At 46.6% G+C, this 26238-nt stretch overlaps 1 protein-coding gene across 2 annotated transcripts in view; it reads left to right on the forward strand.

Moving 5' to 3' along the window:
- The window catches only part of CRIM1 (cysteine rich transmembrane BMP regulator 1), a 179594-nt gene that overhangs the window by 22030 nt on the left and 131326 nt on the right, over positions 1 to 26238 (forward strand). For both annotated transcript variants that reach the window (XM_070429003.1, XM_070429004.1), the window contains exon 2: positions 16505 to 16678. In XM_070429003.1, the coding sequence (XP_070285104.1) occupies positions 16505 to 16678 (174 nt within the window). The remainder of the gene's footprint in view (positions 1 to 16504; positions 16679 to 26238) is intronic.

A 26238-nucleotide genomic window follows, 5' to 3' on the forward strand; every position in this document is an offset into this window, starting at 1 on the left:
GGGCTCCTCACCCACCTGTATGGCTGGCACACTGGGGCTCCTCACCCACCTGTATGGCTGGCACACTGGGCCTCCTCACCCACCTGTATGGCTGGCACACTGGGGCTCCTCCCCCACCTGTATGGCTGGCACACTGGGGCTCCTCACCCACCTGTATGGCTGGCACACTGGGCCTCCTCACCCACCTGTATGGCTGGCACACTGGGGCTCCTCACCCACCTGTATGGCTAGCACACGGGCTCCTCACCCACCTGTATGGCTGGCACACGGGCTCCTCACCCACCTGTATGGCTGGCACACTGGGGCTGCTCACCCACCTGTATGGCTGGCACACTGGGGCTCCTCACCCACCTGTATGGCTGGCACACTGGGGCTCCTCACCCACCTGTATGGCTAGCACACGGGCTCCTCACCCACCTGTATCGCTAGCACACGGGCTCCTCACCCACCTGTATCGCTAGCACACTGGGGCTCCTCACCCACCTGTATGGCTGGCACACTGGGGCTCCTCACCCACCTGTATGGCTAGCACACGGGCTCCTCACCCACCTGTATGGCTGGCACACTGGGGCTCCTCCCCACCTGTATGGCTGGCACACTGGGGCTCCTCACCCACCTGTATGGCTGGCACACTGGGGCTCCTCCCCACCTGTATGGCTAGCACATGCTGCTCCCATTTGTCAGGGAGAGTCTCATGAAGAACTTCCCAGAGGATATGACTTCCTCAGGAGGCATGTCGATGAGTTCCTTATGGAGAAATGACATTTTATTTATGAAAGGCGAGATTGTGCACTGGTGACAGTTCTGGCTCCGAAGTCAGTTCATAGTCCTGCCTGGTGTGTGGCCAGGCTACTGGACCTGTGTGCAGTTTCCAACTGTAAAATGGGAATAATAATAGTATCTACCACGTCAGGGTTGTTGTAAGGAAGAACTAGTAAAGGTGAAGCACTTGAACGGTGGTTGGGTACATAGTAAGCACATGGTCAATGTTAGTTGTTGTATCTGTGTCCGCAGCATTGAACATATGGTTTATATGTAATAGGTCCTCACTAAATGTTTTGTGGAATAAGAGTAATATTCAGAAGGTGGGAAAAATGATTCCTCATCTCTTAACAGAAGATAAAAATCCTATTTGATTGCAGGAAAGCATTGTAGGCAGGGGGACATGTACCCCTTGGTTGGGGGGCAGGGGAGTAGGACGTTCCATAGTCAGTATCAGTCACTGTGTGCCTAAGATTTGTTCATCAGACCTGACGTGTACCTAGTGTCAGAAGTTTGATTAATGTTGACTGGCTCCCAAAGTAATTTTGAAAGGGCAAAGACAGCTTAATCAGGTGCTTTATTTCCAGTAAGCATTGTTATTGGAACATCTCAAACTCCAGCCTGTTTGATGGCGATATTAAGCAGGCTCTGCCCTTTCCTGATGGGTTCACTCTACTTTCTAACTTTCGTTTGCTTTTAAGGTGGGAAATGGGTAGAAAGATGCTCTTTAATTGAATATATTCTTGCTTCTTTGTAGCCCACTCAGTGCCTAGCATGGGCGATGCAAGTAGTAGTTGCTCAGTAAATAATGCTTTCAGTTAATGAGTAAATCATGGGACTTTTTTTTTTTGTTCACCTATCACACTGATGGCTGGAAGGTGCTTATAAGGAAAGGTTTTTTGTTTGGTTGGTTTTTTAAAATATTATTTTATTGATTTCAAGGATGAAAGGAGAGGGAGAGAGAGAGAGAAACATCAGTGATGAGAGAGAATCATTGATCGGCTGCCTCCTGCATGCCCCACACTGGGAATCAAGCTCATAACCTGGGCATGTGCCCTGACCAAGAATCGAACCTTGACCTCCTGGTTCATAGGTCAATGCTCAACCACTGAGCCAGGATGGCTGGGCAATAAGGAAGTTTTGTTCCTGAGTTGGTGCTACCTAATATGATTGTTTCTCTCTTTCCGTGGGGCATTGAATTGAGGCCTTGCTCTCAGAGTTACTGCTCACCTACCATGAAAGGAACAACAAATCCCCAAATTGCCTAGGTGAGATGGTGGGGTAAGGGTGCTGCCAGTCATCTTCGTTGAGGTGTCTAGACCATACTCAGGATGAAGATCACAGCTCTGATCGAAGGAGGTGAGCTATTGATTTTTTAAGTTAGTTTTAAAAAATCTGGTTAATATTATTTCAAATTGTAGCAAGAACTGAAGACTATAAATATATATCCTTCTGCGCTCTTGCTAGGGACTGTGATCCTCAGGACAGGAGCTTTTGACCCAGTTCTTGGAGATTACAGTTTGAAAAATTAGGGTTTTTACAAAAGTATGAACCCGGAGTCCTTTGTAAGTGCTGCTTTTCATTCTAAAAAAATATTCACTGATTCAGAAAATGATTTATGTAACAGGATCACAACAGTAGTAACAATCCTTTTTCCACGGAAAAATTGGAAGAGCTTTAAACAGACACGCACATGCGCACATTCAAACACAACTTACCCTGGCTTTTTAAAACAACAATAAATTGATTTCAATGCAAACGAGTGCAGCATGGTTCTTGTGTGGCAAGATTATGTCAGAGGTGGTTTGAAGGATTCCTCGTTTATAAAAAGGACAGGGAGGACAGTTGCCATCCGTCTTTCTCGCGTCTCTCTCACCCACATGGAAGCGGCCCATTGAAAACCTGATCTCCGTCAGAGGAAGAGCTGTGGTGTCATGGGCATCTGACAGCTTCCGCTGGAGCGCCACCCTGGGCTCTGGTGCCAGCATCTGGGCGACCATCTGCGACAGTCCTGGAGGGCAGCCTGGGCAGGCGCTGATGTGCAGATCCTCCTGCTCCACAGGACACGGAGCCACTTTCTTAGGAAAGGGCGTATGGACGTGGGGGTGGGGGGGAAAGTCCAAATCCTGGTTAGTTCCAGATGATTCACCACATGGAAGGCGTGTTCTCTCACGAGTGTCTGGGTCTTAGTAAGTAAAGGCAATGTTCTGTTCTGTCCTGGCTTGACAAGAAGGTGGTGAAAATCAGTCCGTTTTGTGTTTGTTTTTGGTGTGAGATGACTCTACATCAGGATACCTTTTTGTAGAATCATTGTTATCATCTTATCCACAGACTTGACTTGTAGGGGTTAAAAGCAATCGGTGGTTATAAAAAAGGAAAAGATAGGCATTTACTGCAAAGTCCAGTTGGTGGGCTTTGACCACTCGGAATGTTTTCTCCACTGTGTCCTGTAGAGTCAGACCCCGGCTAACGTGCTTTTGGTGACTTTGTCTGACACATGAGTGGCAGCGCTAAGCGGCTTCGTCTCCCGTTACTCTCTGTATTCCCTCTCCCAGTCACCCCAGCACCATGTCTCTTTCCCTCCCCTGTTCCCATCCCATCAATCAGGTAGCTGGTGAGTGGCTGACTCCTGCCCCGAGTTGGCCGAATGCCAGTCCAGCCAGGTTCTTCCACTCCCCCCATCCTACGGAGAGGACAGTCACCTTGACTATCTTGGGGGGCGGCGGGCAGGAGGTGCCACACCCAGACTGGACTGGTCAGCTTATTCACCTGTTCACACGTGGCCAGCTTGGGCTCCCACTCCTCCTTCCGCCCAGGTCTGGGTTTGAGGATGCGGCACTGGGTCATGATTCTCCCGGCACCTCCCTGGGTCCAGGTGGGGCCTGAGTTGTCAAGTCCCAACATGCTGTGGCCCTTAGGTCCCGAGGGCGACCTTGATGGAATGCACTTCCTGGAGCCTGACTGTGTGAGCCTGAGGGCCTGCAAGCAGGGCTTGGTGGGAGGCCAATGAAGGCCAGGGCAAAGGGCACAGAGATCACAGAGAGCGTACGGGAGAGAGTGCGTCCGAGGCGGAGGAAGCCAGTATGGAAGAGGAGAGTTTTGCTCTCAGAGGTGAAGGAGGTTGGGTTGTCTTCTGAGTGAAAGTGGCGTTCTATTTCAGCCGAAAATACATCAGTGCCTGAGGTCAGAGAACGGTTGCTGTACCAGGAACTGGAGAATTAACGACTTAAAAGGGCCCTCAGAAAGGCATCTCTAGGCCAGCCCCTCTTTTTACAGACGAGGGAACCAAGGCCCGAAGCAGTAGGTCATGTTCTCCTGGGCTTTTTACAGTGTCTACTGTGTCTTCCTTCCAAACCCAGAGAGGTTGAGGGGCTTTCTCCTGCTCCTGCCTACCCTGGAGGGAGCTCTTGTGGCCCCTGTTGTCCTCCCTACCCCATGACCTTGGTCCCAGAGCAGTGGGCACAGCAGGCCCAGTGGACCTCTGCTGAACTCCCCCCTCCCCCCACCTCCCTGCCTGCCTCCTTGCCCCACCTCACCCCCCACGCAGGAATCCGGAGCCCTCCCCATGGGGGTGTGAAGCCACTGGAATGTGGCACTCTGACCCCTGGCAGTTGAGTGTCCTGGATGGACCTGCCTGGGAAACAGGAAGGACTCAAGGGAGGGGGAGGAGTGCCCCCTGGCCTCCGGGTGGGATGGAGGGAAAGGAAGTGCCGGGCAGTGTGACCGCCCTGGGAGGCCTGGCTGATGGCCACCGCAAGGGCCACCAGGTGGGCAGGCGGGTGGGCGCAGGGCTGGCGGACTGAGCAGGCGGTTTCATGGGTGGGGCCTCCAGCAGAGCTGTGCTCCAGGGGGCGAGCTGTCAGGGCAAAGGGGTCAGGAGGAAAGGATTTTAGAGGAAGGGAGGAGCAGACCAGATGCCCAGGAACCTGTTGTAGAGGGCGGTCAAAGTGAAGGTGTATATAAGGCATGCCCAGCCACTGTGCAGATGACACATTTGTCACGTTAGAAACCAAATGTTAAAAGGTGGGAAAGACCCTCCTAAAGGAACTTGCACCCCAATTTGAGATTCCAGTGCTTTTACTTTTTTTAAAAACATGTTTTTATTGGTTTGAGAGAGAGAGGGGGATAGAGAGATAGAAACATTGATGAGAGAATCACTGGTTGGCTGCTGCCTGCACGTCCCCTACTGGGGATGGAGCCCACAACCTGGGCCTAGGCCATGACTGGGAATTGAACTGGTGACCTCTTGATTCATAGGTTGACACTCAACCACTGAGCCACACCAGCCGGCAAGACCCCAGTGCTTTTGAACATGGTAACCCTTGGTAAGACAGAGTCGTGCGGAGACAAGGATCGTAAGGGGGGTGCTTGCCCATTCAGTTGAGAGGCCAGTTGACACTTGCCTGTCCCTTTGTCTTTCTGTCAGTGATGGAATCCCTGGCCCGTGGGATTCCATCAGGTCAGTGACCTCCCTCAAAGAGATTTTCCAGAACTGCGAGGCCACGCCTCAGGGGACGATGTCCCCACCAGCTCCTTGCCCCTCCGCCGGAAAAGGGACCCTGGTGTCCTCAGCTTCCCTTCCTCCCGGTTAAAGCCTGTGGCAGAGCGAGGCTGCAGAGCTGGGGCCTGAACCCGCCTCCCGCAAGCCCTCGAGAAACCACAATCAGGCCGAGTTGTTGCCAAACTGCACGTGAGGTGTGCCAGGCAGGCAAGCCAGCTTTTCATGGGGGATGTTTAAAATTATGTTTCCTGTTCACGGGAAGAGAAGAGAAACGATAGGCGGCAGAGTGTTTCTGAAACACCTGTTGAGAGCAATCCCAGCTGCCGCCATACCTGAAGGGGTCGGGTTTCCTTTGCAGCTGGAGTCCCTCCACGCCGAGTCAGTTGACTCTTCCTGTGCCCAGGGTTGTCCTGAGGATTAGGAGATGTCAGGCCACATCCTCTCAGAAGGGAGGGTGCTAATCTCCCTTCCTCCTTTCTCACATGACATTTCACAGAGCCCTGAGAAGAGTGGACCTGGTACTAAGCAAAAAATGTCTTGGCTACTCCACTCATTCATTGGGCCTGCTCACCTGGGTGTGTGGCACCCCTTCCTCCACTTAATTGATTCAAAAGCCACCGGGTGAGGCCCAGTGAGATGCGGCAGGCAGTGCAGCAGGTAAGGAGGCCAGTGTCTCACCACTCAAGGTGTTTATCTTAGGGTCTGCCCTGTCCCAGGTGTGGAAGATGTAGCGATGAACAACAGAGACAAAATCCCCGCCAGCCTGGAGGGACACTGGTGCTTGGTTTGCAGTTTTAAATACGTGGAGTGGTCACTCACAGTCTTGTCGAGAAGTTGAGTTTGAGTTTGATCAGAGACCTGGAGGAGTGAGGGAGTGAACCGTGCACATACCTGGGGGAGAATGTTCCAGGGGGAGGGAACGCTGCGGCCAAGGCCCTGAGGCTTCATGGCCTGGGAGGGAAGAGCTGCTGGCTGTGCAGTGGGGAGTCACTGGAAGGTGAGCTGGGGCTGCCTCATTGATCAGTGGGGGGGTCGGACTTGACCCTCCAGGCAGGCGGAGGTGGGAGCATGGTCATCACTGAGATCCCCTGTCCTCCCCTCCTGCCCCCCCCCACCCCCAACTGAGTGCTCAGTGACTGCGAGCTGAGTGTCTTAGGTGTAGAGGTTCTATTATTACACAAAGGAAGCTCCAGTTGTGTGAGAAAAGTGCAAATGCATTTTTCAAACATGTTCTTAAGACTGCGTACAGTGTCTCGATGGTCTTGTTATATTTACTTTATACGCTCGGTTTCACACGAATCTTATGGATTACACCCTTGCTGTGTAACTCAAGTCCTTCCAAGATATTAATATTCATTTCTTGACATACCCTGAGGCAAGAGTCGTGCTTGTCATTGTCCCCAGTTTTACCTTTGCATCTAGGTGGAGAGTTCTAGGATGAATGTCAAGGGCTTGATGCCTTTCAATCAGTGGTTCTCAACCTGTGGGTCGCGACCCCTTTGGCGGTCGAACGACCCTTTCACAGGGGTCGCCTAAGACCATCCTGCATATCAGATATTTGCATTATGATTCATAACAGTAGCAACATTACAGTTATGAAGTAGCAACGAAAATAATTTTATAGTTGGGTCATAACATGAGGAACTGTATTTAAAGGGCCAGAAGGTTGAGAACCACTGCTTTAAATGAATGTATCACACAGGCCCTTAGTAGACCACAGTTGTCTCTGTAATTTTCGTTTCTAATTTATAACACTACTTCATACATAAACATATAGGAACAATGTGAATTTTAATGGTGTTTTAGGAAAAAAAAAGACAACATACATCAAACTTTCACTTATGATGAGACTGAGAAACGGTAGGAAATTGTGAATTGTGCGCGCACACACACAAAAGTGTTCATTGACTGTTGCTGGCAAATTGTGCTTTGTTGCTGGGAACAGATAGCAGGACATGCAGGGAATGTGTAAGAATACATAAGATGGAACAGAGATACACATACTCCATGGAAGAATTTGGAGGTTTGGGTTTTTCAGCATGGTAGTTAAGGGTGATACTTCTATGTAGAGCAGTACTGGAGTTAGTGTAAGGATCAGCTAGGAATATAATTGTTGCCATTTAAACTTGATTACTTTTTTTGCTTCTTATCTTACACCTGGTATACTTCAAAGAATTCAGATAAATCATTAAGGTCAAGTTCACAGCCGTGGTCAGGCTCATTTGTAAAAACATTCCTTACAAAACAACTGCTATCATCCTGGAAGGGTTCGTTAGTGCTACTTACAGAGGAGTATATGTTTTAAAAATCACTATTTGGGCCTCAGGAGTATTGCTGCACTGTATATGAAGACATTGTCACCTTAACAAAGAAACCCTTGTTTCCTGGATGATAGAATAGTTGAGATGATATTTATATTGTTGGATTTTCTGTTCTTCTGATAATTCCAAAGGTGCTCTTGCAGCTCCATTTTTCTTGGCTCAGAAGGTGTCATAGAGAGGCCTCCTCCTGCCCCTGTGGTAATGACCGTCAGCAGCGGGATGTCTAGACCATTTCCACTTGCAATGCCATGGGCTTCACACCTTGAAATGGGAGGATTGCAGTGTTCCTTCCTCCTGCTCCCTGATGCTCATGTCCTCTGGACTCGCGTGAACCTGAAATTTTCCCCGACCCTTTGACCCCACTTTCCTGTTTGTTCAGTTCCCCATCCTATGCTTGATGGTGATCTCCGTGGGATTCAGACCTGCATTGCTTAGCTTTTCTCCTCAGCCAAACATGTGGGGCTATGGAGAGCATCTATTGTACTAGTAATTTCTGGCATGTATACTGTGGCTCGCTAACTGTGAACTGTTACCAGAAGATTCGTTGTGGGGGGTGGAATGTGCTTTGTTATCTGTGCTAACTATTCAGCTAGTAGAATGAAAAATTCATATCCTTCCAAGTGCTTATTTTCAGAGGACCATGTTCATTTTTGTTGTTCTTGTTTGAAATTCTGGTCACGTTTATGCTTTTCGCTGTAGTGGTTCACGCTTTGGGATGAGTGCAATCTAGGGGGAAAAAAAAAGGCATTCTCATATCTAGTCTTCTGTTTTGCTCCTGGCCATTTGGCTAGCTGATTTTAGGTTAGAGCACACATTCATATTTATACAATGGTACTGTGCATTATTTATACCCACAAGTTCCTTTCTGGCAAGAGGCATTAACTTGTGTCACATTAATGATGGTCATGATAGACGGAAGTGTAGAAAGGGAGAAAATAGAGTTTATTGAGTTATTTATCTGACATGGTTGAGGAATATTAGATTTATTCGCTTATTGGACATGTCATAAATACTGATTGACATATGGAAGTGTTGGTTAATATACAGTGTTGAGGTAAAAAGAAAACATGAGTTAGTATTAATATTCCACAAGTAGGAAGACCGAGAGCCAAAGATGCTCCTGTATTTCTGAATAATGGACTTGTTTTTCCTTACGACCAAACTCGCTTTCCAGAAAAAGTTTAGCACTTAAAGATTCCGATTGCCTTGAATAAAGTCAGGTCCCCTCGTCCTCTCGCATTTATTTTGCCAAGCTACTGTTTGCTATGCCCTATGACAGTACGATGACAAACAGAAGAGTCAGACTCGACCGTCAGCGTCAATGAAGCCACTTTCTGGTGGCAGAGATTAGAGGAGCCATTTCATTATGCTGCCATGAGTGAGCTAATTTTAATAGACAGCAGAAGCCCTACAGAGGAGATAGGAATTAATTTAATCCCTAGAGGTGAATGAAACTGGAGGAAGTATTAAAGACTGAGGAGGGCTTTTCAAAGCAAGGCAAGAGAAGGAGCTTTCTAGAAGAAGGAGGACAGCTTGTGTAGAGCCATGGAGTCCCGGCAATCCGGGAGCATGTAGTCATTAAGTATTACTGGAGTAAGGGGGGGAGGAGTGGAAGAGATGAGGTTGATCAAGTGGGTTGGGATCAGATCTGAACAGGCTTTGTATTCCATGCCAAAGACTTGGAGGGCCAGATGTTGGATTTTATAGACTGTTGTAGACTGTTGCTTCCCAGCTTCCTATCCTTGAGAAGTTTGATAGGGCTGGCCTTAATAACACCCGTCCTTGAGTTTTATTTACACTAGCACACCTCTGTAGGAGAATAAAACACTATGGACAAGGCACATAAGGGACGACTAATTACCTGCCTTGATTCAGGGATGGCTTTAGAATATCTAGGTGAAGAGAGGAAATATGAAACAATTAGGAACTTCTCCATGATAATTTTCCCCTCAATTAAGATATATTAATTTTTTAAATTATGTTTTTAATGATTTTAGAGAGGAAGGGAGAGGGAAAGAGAGAAAAAACATCAATCGGCTGCCTCCTGCACGCCCCCTACTGGGAATCAAGCGCACAACCTGAGCACGTGCCATGACTAGGAATTGAACCTGCGACCTTTTGGTGCGTGGAGTGACACTCAACCAGCTGAGCCACACTAGCCAGGGCAAGATATGTTAATTTTTAATGAGCAGTACATCTGATAACTGAAAACCAATATTCTTACAAGCTGGTTAGACAAGGAGTTTACATGTCTTAAGGGATATTCAGGCTCCGAGAAGACTGTTTCTTAATGATGGTGTGTGCCTGAGTAGGCAGCCAGTGCAGCACTACATAAACACTGGGCAGGGAAAGAGGCCTGAGTCTTTCCTTTAAAAATTTTGGGATCTATTCTCAAAGCAGAGGAAATGGAACCATAGGGTACAGTCAAAATAATTGTAGTGTGGGAAAAATTTACATGAGCAATCTAATACCTGTCAATCAAATACCATAAGCAGGTGATTCTATCACACCGTTCCCTGAAAATTGTTAGCATGGTACAATTTCAACGAAGATGCAAGAATCGAGGAAACATGAGGGTAAAGTCTAAAGGGACCTCATGAATCAATCATTCCACCTCTGTTTTAGTCACGAAAAAAATGGGAGCCTAGAGAGCCAAATGCCTTGTTCAAGGTTGCTCCGTGAACTAATGGCAGAGCTAAGGTTGTGGTCTCCTGGGCCGGGGCCCTCCCCATGGCCTGCCCCATTTCTGTCTGGTTTTCTACTTAAGGTTGATGGATAGTTCCTAGTGTAGGTAGACTTGTGAGGTCAGAGAGTTGGGGTTCTGTAGTGCCAGTCTCTCCTCTCCTCATGTCCCATGAATTCCTTGCTTTTGGAGACACTGCTTGCCTTGTCTTAAGCTCCTCTCTGTTCCCCACTAGCGTCTGCTATCAAATAGGAAATTATCCATCCCTTACTTAACCATTTCCTCTGTTTCAGGATTCCTAGAGACATTTTATTCACATACTTGGTACGGTTTTGGTTAGAATGATGGAAAATTGTACTTGGAGGGTTAAATCCTTAGCACCGTGCTCAGTTCTGGGTGTACAACCGAGAGTTAGATATCTGCTTGTGGAAGGAATGATTGAAAGGAAGGATGAATGGAAGAATCTACAGCCTATAGTTCATCGCTGGTCCTCCTTCGTGAAGTGTATTGCTAAGGTATCTGACAAAAATTACAGCAATGGAACATTTGCTTATCATTAATATTGACAGTAAACTGATTTAGTGTATTGGATCAGTACTGTTTTTTAAAGAGTTCCCCACTTGGACATAAAATGAATCAAGGATCATGTTATAATTTAGAGGTTCGTGTCGGTTTAAGAGTTCGTGTCGGTTTAAGAGTTCATCTTCAAACAGCATTTGTGTGCGTAGTTCAGTATTTCCATTGTTTTAGACTCTGGCTTTGACCATTCTGGTGTATGGTTGCATATGCCCAACATAGTTTCGCTTTGTGGAAATGTCCGTAAGACAAATTCTTGTAACATGCATCATTTTTGATAACCGCCTTCCTGCGTTGCACTGATTACAGCACAAGGAAAGCGGAGAGGGAGAGGGAAGCACCGCTTTTGGAACATCCGCCTCAAGCTTGGAGCAGAGAGAAAGGAAGCTCACTGCATCCGATTTCTCCTTGAGCAGAACCGAATGCCTGATAACAGTCCGCCAGGAATTGGGGGAGTTAGGAGCCACGATTTTACATTACACTGGAGTTTCTAGGCTGGCCTGGAAAGAGATGCCAGTATTAGCTATTTGCATCTTACTCTAGGCATGGGGATATGTGCACAGCTGGAGAATTAATTTGATATATGTTCCCAGAAGCCTTTCCCCGGCCAACAGAATTCCATTACTGTGAGCTTCTGAGTGTGTACTGTGAAGTTGCTTCTTGCCTTTTAATATCTGCTATCGCATGTTTCTGGTGAGTGGATTACCACATAATGGGGTGTGGCTATACCTTGGTTTGGAGTAAATTCCATTAACCTACGCAGATACAAGGTTAAAAAAGGGAAGGCTCGGAGTATACAAAGGCCTTCTGCCTTCAGGACGTCCCATTTCAGATGAACACACAGCACTTGGTCCAGCAAGTGCAGTCATACCCAATGCGTTTTGCTCTGTTAGGGGCAGTTCAGACACCAGCAAGCAGGTGGAAAGGTATTTTGAAGGGCAGGGAGGTGGCATCTAGGAGGAGTCAGGCCGGGTTGCCACGGCTGTTCCCTGGCGCACCTGGGCACAGAGGGGTCTGTCCCCTGGAACTGGGGTCGGATGTGTTTTCGTGCCTGCTCCAAGATGCCTCTTCCTTCACACCCTCTTCTTCAACACGCCCTTTCCTACTCAGGATTGAAGCTCTTCTCTACCAGAACTCTGCCAGTCGGTCCTTGCATTTGTCCACGCCACGCACTTATAGTCAATCCTAATGGCAAGATAATAAACAGCATAAAAAAAATCAATTTCCCTTAAGAATTCCTGTGATTGAAGCAGTACAAGTCATTAAATTTCAGACTTTGATGACACATCTTATGAACGTTCCCTGGGATGAGATGGCACGTCCACGTGGCGTCGCTGTGCCGCGGCCTACCTGAGCCAGGTGGCCGTCTCGAGGGAGAAGCATCATAGTTAGAGACGTTTTGTAAACACCCAAGAGGCGATGCTGGGTTAGCAGCCAGATACCACTGGCTCTTCACTGTAGTACCCACATATTGGAACCTCTTGGAACATGCATGGCTTTTAATCCATACATGAAATTATTAGGTTTCTCTCATTTTTATTTTTTTTTTGTTTAGAGAAAATAACATCCTCATATGGTATCTTGCGGAAGTTACACGCTTAAAAATACACTTGCAGCTCAGGTCCTGGTCAGAACTAGTGCAGAAGGCAACCAGTCGATGTGTTTCTCTCACATCAATGTTTCTGTCTTTCCTTCTCTCTTCCCCTCTTTCTAAAAATCAATGGAAAAAAATATCTGGGGGGAAAAAAAAACACCCCCCCACACACAAAAATACTTGCAGAGTTATCTCAGTTGCTTTGAGCTTTCAGGCTGGAAGGATTCTTGTTACATGGAGGTACCAGGAAGACACTACTGTTTTTGAACTCCTTCCACCTCCCCACCCCCACAGGTCCAAGGAGAAACAGGAATCTGACAGAGAACCAGAACCTGGGTCCGGGCACTGTATATACATGATTTACTTGGGGAGAAAGAGATTTTAAAACATCAAATTTCCCAAGTGCCGTCAGCAGCACCACTGGGCTCAGAGTTGATTTCTGTGATCAGACCTTCACTACGTTGTTGCTTTAAATCCCTGCCGGTTGGCTGTTAAGTGGTTTTAAAGTATAATGCCCAGTAATAGGAAAACATAATAGCATTGGTCTCAGAAGCATGTTGTATTTCAGTGGTTCTCAACCTTCCTAACGCCGTGACCCTTTAATACAGTTCCTCATGTTGTGGTCATCCCCAACCATAAAATTATTTTCGTTGCTACTTCATAACTGTAATGTTGTTACTGTTATGAATCGTAATGTAAATATCTGATATGCAGGATGTATTTTCATTGTTACAAATTGAACATAATTAAAGCATAGTGATTAATCACAAAAACAATATGTAATTATATATGTGTTTTCCGATGGTCTTAGGCGACCCCTGTGAAAGGGTCGTTCGACCCCCAAAGGGGTCACGACCCACAGGTTGAGAATCGCTGTTGTATTTGATCCTATAAAGCGGTGGTTGCCAATGGAACTGTTTTCCAAGAAGAAAAACAAAGTATTGATTAGGATGGGGACATAGAATGGAGAGGGTTTCTCTAAAAAAAAAGAAAATAAAAACATATAAGAATTGTTTGGCTTCAGAGTCAGAGCTTCCTGACTGGCCTCGGTGGCCAGGACATCAGGCTTCCCCGTGCTTCTTCAAGACAGCTGTCACCACCGCCAGGAGGCTTCGGCTGAGAGCGAAGCCGACAGCAGTGCGGAGCCAGGGAGAGCATGAAGGGCAGTTGCCTTTTCATTCTGTGGGGAGGCCGAGAAAGCATCTGGCATTGGAAACAAATTGGCTCAGAGACGGACTCCGTGGGAGGGCCGCCGATGCCAGCCAGGTGATAAGAGGTTGGAGTCATAGAGCTGCAATGGGAAGCAGCCTGGTGATAGATGATTTCTTGTGGGAAAAGTGCCAAAATGTGCCCAAGCATTTCTTCAAAATGCGTGCCTCCCGAATGCCTGTCTGATCAGCGTTTTAAATACGACTTTTATTGTGCAGACATACTCTTGGCACTGAAACATAGTTTTCCTTGTGATGTTTTACATGTATATGCAGACATTTTTTTTTAACAAAACATTTTCTGTTAAAAGAAAAAGCATAGATAACAGCATTGACCATACCAGTGACATGAAAATCCAGATAGATAGATAGATAGATAGATAGATATTGAACACTGTACTACATCCTGTGGTTAAGGGGGTTCAAAGTTGGATGAGAGTGGGCTCTGTTTGTCAGGACTCTGTCTAGAGGGGAAATTTGGCCTTAACATAAAAATCATCACCAAAGGGGACAAAGTTCTGTTTGCAGAAGCATGGAGGATGGAGCAGCTCCGTGTTGACAAGACTCTCAAAGAGGTATAATTGGAACTGGGTCTTGAAGGATGAATAGGAGCTGTTAGAGGATGAAGAGAAGGAGGTTTCTAGGTGGATGATACTCCATGAGCAAAGGCATGGAAGCATTATGAATAGTTTCTAGTGAGGATCTCAGTGGGCTTAGAGCATTCGGACATGGGAGCGACTGGCGAAAGAGGAGTCTAGAAGTAGGTACAAGACATATCATGAAGAACCTTATGTTTTTATTCTTATTATACTCAGTAAGAAGTTTGGACCACTGTGCAGGTTTGGTTTTTTGAGAAAGATGTTTGTGGTGACAGACAGTGTGGGGAATGGTGGGGTAGTGGAATGACAGGAGAATTGTGGCCGGGGGTCTGGGTTGAGGGTATTGTAGTTCAGGAAAGATGTCTTTAGGGAGTTCCAGTTACAATGAAGGGGAGGGATGTCTATTGTGGGGAAAAATCTGCATTAGAATCCACTCAGTTTGGTGATATGTTAATTTCGCATATTTAGAAAAATAGTAATAAAGAGTTTTTCTCAGACTAGGGGAAAGAAGAGAGGTATGGTTTTTCAGTGGTTCAAATGTTACTTGAATTTCTTACAAGTTTTTAAGTTCCTGGTGTTGAATTTTATTTGAGTTAACACATTTAAATATACGGTCTCAAAAATTCCTTCGTGGCAAATTTCACTTACCCTGGATGAGGCTGGTGGTACTGAATAGCATGTCCACAATTAAATATAGAGATAAGAAATTATTTACATGTGCTGCTCTGTTATTTATTAGAACTAAAGATTAAATTATCACCCACTTTTCCATGTTGAATTGTTTCAATATATTCTTTTCTGGTTTCCCTTTCAGAGTAATTTAATAATTTCGCTGTTGTCTTGATGATAGGAATATACCTTTGTGTGTTCATGTTATATATACATGTCATTTCTAAAGACCAGATACATAGGAAAACAAATATTAAAACAGATAAAGTGTGGGTTTTTTTTAAGCTTCTCAGATCATTTCACGAAGAGCTAAGCCTTTGATCACCTGTGAGCTTGACTCCTGAAATTAAAACACAGGAGGTTTTCTATACTCTCTTTTCAAAGAATCATTCTGCAGCTCTTTACATTGTAAGTGGTATCCTTCCAAAGACCCCTTGCCCAGAAAGTTATTTATTTCAGTGTAGGAAAACAAGTCTTTCACCTGACTTACACAATAAATCAGGGATGTCACCAGAAGTAAAAATTAGCCCCACAAAAATGATGGCTGTTCATTTTCACTGTCTTCGAGAAAACACGTTCTTCAGATGGCTTTCTACCTGCCTTTGTTTGAGCAACGGGTTTAAGGGATCTTAAATTCAAGCACTTTAAAAAATTCTCTTCAGATATGGTATCAGAAACATGTTCTTTAACAGCCAGTACCCAGTTAAAGGTGCGATAAGGTATCTAGTAAAGATAACGTTAAGGGGGGAAAAACCCACATAACGTCCCAGAGATTCATAGAGAAATAATCTGGTTGCCTATAGGAGGTTTCAACTCCGAGGAATATTATTTAGGATTGGGTCTGTCAGTGGTCTATCATTTTTGTGTCATTTGTGTGAGCTGGGTCCTGTGGAAGGTGGGTTTAATAGTCTGCTTCTTCCAGCCTCCTCCATTCTGTGACCAGCACACTGCTTTGGTCTTGGGTGTGGAATTGGAGTAGCTCAGCCTCTCACCAGGCTGTAGTCCTCGGTTTTGTTGTCCTTCTTCTGGCTTTGGTTGTGATTAGTGATGGATGTTAGCATCTCTCCTGAAATGCACTGAAGGGGGTCTCCGCCATTGTATCCCGTTCTTAACTCTTGCTGGTATCTGATTTTTTATGTTTATTACCTGCCTTGGTGTACTAAGGTTGAGAGCCATTTTATACCCGAAGGTGGTCTCTATCAGATGGCATAAAAAAATTGTGGACTTTGGGGGAATACTTTTGTAGATTGACTAATGTGGCTCCTAGTAATTTGAACGTGGGAAAATCTAGGAAGCTGTATTTAAAATCTTAAAGGAATCTCAATTATCATAATAACACATAAGAGAAGCAGTGGTTTTTATCACAAACGCTTGTCTACGAGTGCATGTGTGGCTATATTTCAGTCTCCTCAGTTATCAGGAGGTTGGGTTTCAATCATTTGTAAAATTGCAGCCAGACAGCCTTCCGTAAATTGAGGTGCCCAAATCAGATGTTAATCTCGACTTCCCCGCACATTTTTTGCTTTCCAACAGGCCTTTCTTTGAAGGAAGCTAACAAGCAAACATTATGTGGTTCTTAATTGTTTTACAGATGAGAACTGGGATGATGACCAACTGCTTGGTTTTGAACCCTGTAAAGAAAACCTTGTCTCCGGCTGCAATATCATCAATGGGAAATGCGAGTGTGTCACCGTTCGGAACTGCAACAACCCCTTTGAGTTTCCGAGGAAGGATCTGTGTCTTTCAGCCTTAAAGAGGATTCAGGGTAAGTACTCATTTTCACAATCGTAAGCTTAGCATCGTGGAACCTGAGCAGTGACAGTATTTGAGCCTGGGAAGGCAAAGACAAGCTCACAGAGATCGATAGCTTTTATAATCCCAGACAAGATGCATCAAGTTGACCAGGTGCTGACGTGATGGGGTGTGTGCGCACACGTGTGTGTGTTTCCTGGGAGCCGTGGCCCAGTCATGCTATGGTAGTATGAACAAGGCCCTTGGTGCCAGCTTACATAGGTCACCTTCACGTAATGGAGCTTTCACGAGTGGTGTGCTTGAGATCAGCATCTGTTGTCCCCTGGTCCATTCCGCTTGATTTACTACAGGAAGATGCTCCATGAGGAGAGTGCTAATTAGGAATGCAGCTCATCTGGCAAGAAAGCATTCCCTCTTGAGCTGGGATGGGAGAATTGTGAGGTGACGATTGAAGGCTTTGGTTGGTTTTGCCATGGGGCAAAATTACATAGGTGTGGATGGATCACTGGGTACTTCACCTCTAGAATGAAGTCAGGAATCATATTAAAATAACAAGAAAATTACACAAATATGGCTCATAACTTTGGTACATTCATGCATGCTACTTAGAAGAAAGATTGAGGACTTGAAAATATGATTCCTAGCTACAGTAGTCTCAAGTGGCATGCCAAGAGGTTGGTGCCGTGGCAGAATTAACAAAGGATGAGGCCTGGGCTTGGGCCTCCCTTGGTCCCTGAACTCTCTCTCTGCTCCAGGTTCTTTTAGGGGAAAAAAGAAGACTAAACGAGACACGCTTAAATATACCTTTTATCTCTAAAATGATGCCATTCTGAAGTGAAATACCAAGATTTTAAGGTCCAAAGTCAAACCCATGAGGGCAGTAGAGCAGGACTGACGTCTTGAATTGCATTAAGTTTCCAGGTCATGTTAAATGGTAATAACGAACAAGAAATTTATAACAGTCTGTAGATAACATCTATTTGTATGTACCAGTGCTGCTGAATCATTAAAAGAGAATATAGTAGAAAACAATAGGTGTAAAATCTTAGAACCACAGTGAGTCTTAGATAACATTTACTCTAGTCCTTGAATTTGGAAATGGGAAAGTTGAGCTCCACATAGTGGGTCGCTAAGAAGCCTGGGACTAACATGTAAAAGTCCTTTTTCAGTCACATCATGACATTAGACAACACAGTCAGTTAACAAACTCATTTTTACTGTCTCTTTGTTCACCCCTGTCCCCACCCCCATTTCCTGCCAAAAATAGGATTTTGCCAATTTCAGTATGTAACTTTCAAGGATGTAGATGCAGTGGTCAAATTTCTATTTAAATGATTAAGTTAGTTATTCATACATAGTTAAAACCACATGCTATAAAATGCTACAACAATTTAGATGATTGTTTTTTGCCATTCTTACATTTCACCAAAGTGTGTTATTCAAATGTTTCAAATGCATCACTGTCAATGCCTTGGCTTAGTCCGCCTTCCAAGTCATTTTGACACCCGATCTCTGAGCGCACCCTCCTTGCTACCATCTTAAGTTGTTGAGATACAACAGATTTTGGATCCACATTACCACAAGAAATTTTGTCCTAAAACACAGCATCTTTTCACATAAAACCAGGACTGTTGTATTTTTAATTAGTTAGGTGTATATTTATGGTCTTGACAATGTGGAGATTTAACTGCATTGATTTCCAAAGTGATTCTAAAAAGGCTGTTTACAAGATACAGCACTTCCAATTCTAAGATCATTCTCTCAGGAATAATTGCTATAGCTGATTAAATTTCTGTTCCTTTTCCCCCCTTCTTAACAGATTCTGTCAGATGGCCTCTATATAATACAGAAATAGGATTGATTGAGGTCACTTAAAGTTAATGTATCTTCTACAAATAGTACTTTGTTTTTCAAAATACAGCACCCTGCAGTATTGGAGCTCTTGTAAGAAGTCAGTTGTAGGGGGTTTCCCTTTTCTGAGAAACAATTTTGAAGAAAAAGCTCTACTTTTATTCAAGTATACATTGCACACAAGAGAATTAGTGGAAATAGAGTACTGTATATAATTTCAGTCATTAATAGCAATGAACACTTTGAATGCTGTAGGAGCTTAGGGCCAAAAACTGTGATCTGGAATTATATACTAACTAGAGTCCCAGAGCACAAAATTCATGCACTGGGGGTGAGGGGCGGGGGGTCCCCTCAGTTTGGCCTGTGCCCTCTTGCAGTCCGGGACCCCTTGCTCCTTACTGCTCGCTGCTCCTTACCACTCAGCTTGATGCTCCATAGCGCTGCTGCGGAGACTGGAGAGGCTCCCGCCACCGCCGCTGTGCTCTCCAGCTGTGAATTTGGCTTTTGACTGAGCAGAGCTCCCCCTGTGGGAGCGCACTGACCATTAGGGGGCAGCTCCTGCATTGAGCGTCTGCCCCCTGGTGGTCAGTGTGCATCATAGCGACCGGTTGTTCTGGTTGTTTCACTGTAACGGTTGCTTAGGCTTTTATTATATAGACTAGAGGCCCGGTGCACAAAAATTTGTGCAGGCGGGGGGAGGGGGGTCCCCCAGTCCAGCCTGTGCCCTCTCGCAGTCTGGGACCCCTCGGGAGATAACGACCTGCTGGCTTAGGCCTGCTCCCGGGTGGCAGAGGGCAGGCCCAGTCCCTAGGTGCAGCCCTGGTCAGGCTCAGAGCAGGGCCGATTGGGGAGTTGGGGCGCCGCCCCATCATGCACAGAGCAGGGCGGATCGGGAGGTTGCTATGCCACCCTCAGTCACGCTCAGGGTAGGGCCGATTGGGGGGTTGGGGCACCGCCCCCTGTCACACTCAAGGCAGGGTCGATGGGGAGGTTGCGGCGCCACCCCCTGTCATGCACAGAGCAGGGCCGATCAGGGGGTTGGGGCACTGCCCCCTGTCACTCACAGAGCAGGGCCCATCAGGGGGGTTGGGGCGCTGCCCCCTGTCACTCACAGAGCAGGGCCTATCAGGGGGGTTGGGACTCCGTACCCTGTCACACACAGAGCAGGGTCAATCAGGGGGTTGGGGAGCTCCCCCCTGTCACGCACAGAGTAGGGTCAATCAGGGGGTTGAGGAGCTCCCCCCTGTCACTCACAGAGCAGGGCCGATAGGGGAGTTGGGGCACCTCCCCCTGTCACACAGCAGGGCGGATCAGGGGATTGGGGCGCTGCACCCTGTCACACTCAGGGCAGGGCCGATGGGGAGGTTATGGCTCTACCCTGTCACACACAGAGCAAGGCCCGTGGAGGGGGGTTGGGGCACCACCCTCTATCACCCACAGAGCAGGGCTGATCAGGGGGTTGGGGCGCTGCGACTGTCACACTCAGGGCAGGGCCGATGGAGAGGTTATGGCTCTACCCTGTCACACACACAGCAGGGCCCGTGGGGGGTGGGGGGGGGAGGGTTGGGGTGCCGCACCCTGTCACACACAGAGCAGGGCTGATCAGGGGCTTGGTGCGCTGCACCCTGTCAAACACAGAGCCGCAGGGCAATCAGGGGATTGGGGAGCTCCCCCCATCAGGCACAGAGCAGGGCTGATCAGGGGGTTGGGGCACCTTCCCCTGTCATGAACAGAGCAGGGCAGATAGGGAGGTTGTGGTCCCGCCCCCTGTCACACACACAGCCGAAGGGCGATCAGGGGGTTTGGGCGCAGCCCCGTCACACTGATCCTGGTGCCGGGAGGCATATTACCCTTTTACTATATAGGATAGAGGCCTGGTGCATGGGTAGGGGCTGGCTGGTTTGCCCTGAAGGGTGTCCTGGATCAGGGTAGGGGTCCCCACTGGGGTGCCTGACCAGTCTGGGTGAGGGGCTGAGGGCTGTTTTCCAGCTGGCAGATGACTAAAAGCTCCCAACTGCTCCTTGTTTTCTTTTCTTTTCTTTTTTTTTTTTTTATTCTGGGCCAGCTTTAGCTCTGAGGCCTCGCTGCTGAAAACATCGATACAATGTTGCGGCCTGGGGCTGACTGACAGCCGGTTTCTGGGGTTTTGTTTACCTTCTTATTTGCAACATAGTACATAGTTGCTTAGAGTTGCAACTCAGAGGCCTGCAAGTGAGGCGGGGAATGTTGCAGTCTGCAGTCACTGAAGCAAGCAAGCCTCATGTTCGCTTCCAGCTGCCTGGCTGCCGGCCGCCATCTTGGCTGACAGTTAATTTGCATATACTCCCTGATTAGCCAATGAAAAGGGTAGCGGTCGTACGCTAATTACCATGTTTCTCTTTTATTAGTGTAGATAGCCTCATGGCTGTTATATACTAATAGTCTCCAAGATATCATGGAGGACATGCACTTGGAACAACTTGAAATTTGGATAGTGATCGAATCCAGGAAGGGGTGTGATGTGGACAAAAGAATAAAATGTAGAAGTGAGATTTGCGTGACTTCCATGTAACACATTTGGGGAACTAGTCAAAAACAGCAAGGTGTTATGTTGATAGTTAATAGAAAATAAAGATGGGAGGCAGGCTGGGACCAGATTGTGAAATGACTTCATCATCGTGCAGGGAACTTAAGCCGGGTCATTGGAGCTATCAGAAAGCATTGCAGGTTATGAGCAGGGAAAAGCAGAGCGTGGGGGAGTCGATGTTGGGCAGACTGGGGCTGGAAGGGTATGCTAGTGGGTGAGAGGCTGCAGTGAGGAGGCTCGTTGGAGAGCAGTTTCAGTTGTCTAGAGGGGGCGCCACAGGAGATGAGACTAGGGGTATCAGGGAAACAGCACAGAGGAGCTGGGTACACACCATTTTGACAGAAAAACCTATAGTGTCATCTAACTTGAGGGAAAGGTGAAAATGCACAAAGATGATTCTAGGGTTCCTCATCTGAAATCATAGAAGAATGCTAGTGCAGGTCACAGAATGGGAAAACTCTTTTGAGATATTTGTGATAGGATGGAACTGAAAAATGGGGTGGCTGTTTTACGGGGGGGGATATAGGGTCCAGAGCAGCGGTTGCCAACCTTTTGGACCTCACGGACCACCACCAGTGGTCTGCGGACCACCGATTGGCGACCGCTGGTCCAGAGGGACTTTAAAACTACAGGAGGTGTTACAGCCAGTTTGAATGATGACAAGAGTGATTTGGAGGAGAGACCAGTAAGGTAAGAAAGGTGATGGTAACTGCAGGAGCAGAGTCTTTGAGGAGGAAGAGGAGCAAAATTGTTCCTGTGTCTCAGAGATGAATGAAACAAGGTCAGCTGATGAAGAGGTATGAAAAATTGAGGAGGGAGGGAAAATGTGAAGCAGACATCTGAGAGAGAGGATAAGTAAATGAAGAAGGGAAATGCATTAGAGTCGCCTGCTCGCACCCACAGCCACTTCAGATTAGTGGTTACCCAACTGAAGGGAGCACAGATAATGCAGCAGATGCCTTGTAGGTGGAGAGGTGGATTTAACCAGGTTTTTCCTGGTGAGTCCAAGAGAAAGAGAGGGGCATGGAGGTTGAGGGTTATGCCAGAGAGTACGTACTTACAGTGACTGACCATGCAGTCGATGCCAGGAAGGAGACAGGCGCAGTGAATAGGGGAGAAACCCTGAGCCGGAAGCTTTGTAGATAAATGCAGCAACAGCACGTAGTTGGTACGTAATTGGACTGCACGTGTTTCATGTGATTGAGGTTTTATTTTGTATTTATTTGTATTTTTTAGATTTTTAAAATTTATTTTTAGAGAGAGAGGAAAGGAGAGGGATATATAGAGAGAAACATGGATGTGAGAGTGAAACATTCATTCCATCTTTGAGGTAGTGCAACAGAATTCCCTCTTGACCCATAGCAAGCAGTCTGCTGCCATCTCCTGATCTGAGTCCAGGGATGACAGAAGCACCAGCTCTGCCCGACCCGTGTTCCCACGTGGGGCTCCAGGTCCACGGTGAGGCCTTGGTGGCGGACACAGAGGGAATCTCCTAGTTTTCTTCAATGAGAGAGAGTTTGGTGGTCACACAGAGACTTAGATTTACCGGAACTGAACTAGGACCAGGGGATCTGTGTCTCCAGCGAGCCCCCAGGAGAAGTCCTACTGCTGGGTTTTCCGGGGACTTTGAGTAGCAAGGCCGTGAATCGGCCTCGCTTGGTGTTTGCTGTGCTGGTGTGAGACAACAGCTTGCCTGTAAGTGGTCCTTGGACTGACTTGATTTCTGCTATTTTCCTTTTTAAAAGCAAAGCACTTGTTATAAATTGCTCTACTTCAGACACTCACACCTAGTCATGGTTTCATTATGCAAATCTTTATACTTTAAATATGAAAAGAAATTAAAACCCAATTGAGGGATTTCATAGCATATGCACAGGATCACATGGTGAGGAACAAACGGATCCTAAGACTGGTTGCTGGGAAATGGTTTGTTAGTGGAGATGACCTTTATATCGTGTACCTGTTGGCACTTTGCTGAACATGAGGAATATGGCTAACACCTTTTGTCTGTGGATTTTTTTTTTTTACAACTCTATTGATCTGCATGGTATTCAATGTCATTATCCCCAAATCTTCCCTATAGTATTGACTATAGTAACAATGATTCAGTGTAATGATTCAGAAAGATGTACCTTCCCCATCACTGAGTGTAAAATTGTGAGTTCTCCCAAAATGTGACTGCTGTGGACTGTAAGATGATGATATAGCAGCAGTACATTGACAAGGCCCTTACAGCTGATAGGTTCTATATACATATCAGTGGAAGGGTGGTAGACATGGGTGGGTTTTATACATTTTATGAGGTTTATATAGTTGGGGGGAGAAAACATCTTTGGGAAGCACTTGGCCTTTCAAGACTGTTGTTATATAATCCTTGATAATAAAATATCCTATATAATAAAAGTCTAATATGGTAAGTGTTCGGTTGTCTGGTCGGCCATTCAACCAATCAAAGTGTAATATGCTAATGATATGCTAAGGCCACTCAACCGCTCGCTATGACATGCACTGACCACCAGGGTGCAGACAGTCAACCTGTCGACCAGTTGCTATGATGTGCACTGACCACCAGGAGGCAGACACTCCGACCTATAGGTTAGCTTGCTCCTGGGTTCCGGCCGATCGGGACTGAGCAAGATGGGCCGGACATGCCCTGGACCCCTCCTACAGTCCCTCCCTGGCTGGCCAACCTCCTGCGTCCCTCCCTGGCCCTGATTGTGCACCAGTGGGGTCCCTCAGCCTGGCCTGTGCCGTCTTGCAATCCGGGCTGAGGGGGCCCCCCCTCCCCTGAGTGCACAAATTTCGTGCACCAGGCCTCTAGTATGACCATAACTACCAATGAAAGATGTACCCTCCCCATCACTGATTCTTATTTATCCTGAAGCCAGACCCTCTGGGCCTTGTCTGCTGCAGGACGTCACGTGCACCGATTCCTAACACTTGGATTGCGGGAAACGAGTTAAGTCGGCTCGCGTGAATTGCGCGTACTCCGCAGGAGCCGTCTTAACTCCGTTCATATAGATTTGCGGTGGAGTGCGGGAAACGTGTAAACTCGGGCCGATTGTAACTGCGTATTACCAAATATTTGTTTGTTTGCCGTTCACAAAGATACCTACCTGCGTATGCGAACCGCCATCTTATATTTTGGCGGGAAATTCACCCGACACCGTAGTGTTAATTTCTAAGTTAGCCACGTGCTTCATAGTCACCACAGACTACTTTTCTCAGGCCAGCCACACCAGTATTATGCTTTTGAATGCATTGCTTTAGCTCCTACATATTATTTTTTAAAAGCATTTTTGAGGAATTCAGTTAACATTGCTTATCAAGTTGGGAAACACCAGTCCTTCCCTTGGCCAAAATAAGACGTTATTTAACCTGATCTTCCAAATGGATAAGGGCCTTTCTACCACCAAGGCCCCAGCTGATTTGATTTTTCCTGGGGCTGTCCGAATGCCCTCACAGAGACTTGGTTACGGACAGCAGCCAGGCCCTTACGCAACTTTAAATCTGTGTTGCCGTCGTCCTCTCTGTAAAAATAATCACAGATTGATAATACGATCTATCTTTCCTCTTTTGGAACATATAGATAAAGTGACTTGGAAATCTCAAATGTATGTGTTTCATTTTAAATTCCAGCAATGTCCTGGGGAAAGAAAGGGTAAGCAAAGTTATTTATTTTCATACGCCGTAGACTTTTCATTCTGGTTGACAACCGAATCAGTCTTGTAGAATTTAATGTTTTAGGTACAAACTGTTGTTTTGATGTCTCCATAACTGGTACGGGGGGGGGGAAACAAGGCCTACCAAAAGGCGGATACCAGATTCGACGATCTGGGAAATCAAAACAGGAAACTCAAGGAACTTGGCCTAAGGCCAGCTGGAGAGGAGCAGTTGCTAGAATAATTATACCTGCATTGTAACTGTTGGAAGTCATACAGTGACCTCTGGTTGTTTGTGACTTCTTGTGCGCAGCAGAAAAGTCACAGTTAAATCGTTTATATCCTAGTGCAAAGTGTGTGTGTGTGTGAGCATTTTATTTAGCCACATTGGGGCTACAATCAATAAATGGTGTAAAAACGAGTTTTCAGTGTGACCTTTAGGATGATGCTTTCTATACAGTTATAGGTAAACAGCCAATAGCATTCTGTACCGTTTATTGACCTCCCCCTTTCTTTGCTTTAACTCGTTACCTGTGCTTTCACGCCATCTCTTCTGTCCGCACTGTGTGTAGCCCAACTCTCCGCTGTCCTGTTCCTACACCCACCCCAGGTTAGTGCAGGGCTTCCAGAAGGTGTCGCTGAACAGTTTTTGTTACAAGCGTGTGCTTGTTTCGAGATTAAATACAATATCCTCAGTGTATATTTTTAAACATTCTTGCTGTTATTGTTAAAAGCAACCCAATGCCTTCTGTTTCTACCTTCCAAGGGGGCTGGGATCGTGTTGGTGTGGGAGGACTGCCTTCAGAAGGTTAATGTTTCAGCTTCTCGGTAGCCCCGAGCAGTCCCTGCGTGTTTGTGGTTTCTGACTTGGCTGTAGGCGACCTCTCGGTTATTCCCAGGGCTTGGCGCATGCTCTCTCACCCAGAGCTGCTGAGTTGCCGCTCTGCCCAGCTGTGTCCGCCTAAACCCTGGCCCACAAAGGCTCTTCCTGACGTGAGCAGAGGGTCAGGAGTCCCCGCGCAGGAGACCTCTCAGCTGCTGCAGAGGGAGCTGGTGGGGACCCCCTCCCCATGGCAGGGCCCTTCCTGAGAGGAGTGGGAGCTGCCCCTTCTGCCCCAGGCCATCAGTTTGTCATTCCCAAGCTCAGGCCATTAAAACCTCATGAATTAGTGTAATTGGTAGTCCACAACCATAATCTGGGATTTTGGACAACTCGGGCAAGCATGGTAGTTTTTACTTGTTCTGCTTCTAGAAAAAAAAAAGGGTCTTTTAGAAGGAAAGTTCAAGAAACAGTTTGGGAGTATAATCACTTGAGCAGGAATTTACATTCCATCAGAAAGTGATCATTTCAGATGCCCTTACAAATGTATCAATACAGGTAAGGATTCTCTGCCAGATACTGTTTTTTCCACTTCCCACCCTTGCCACTATTTTATGTTTACTAGTACCTTGATGAAGAGAGCCTTCAAATACTCCTTGAATGTTTTAGTTTTT

Source organism: Myotis yumanensis, unplaced genomic scaffold (assembly GCF_028538775.1).
Source record: "Myotis yumanensis isolate MYYU_CA2020_CCGP unplaced genomic scaffold, mMyoYum1.0.hap1 SCAF_11, whole genome shotgun sequence".
Taxonomy (NCBI): domain Eukaryota; kingdom Metazoa; phylum Chordata; class Mammalia; order Chiroptera; family Vespertilionidae; genus Myotis; species Myotis yumanensis.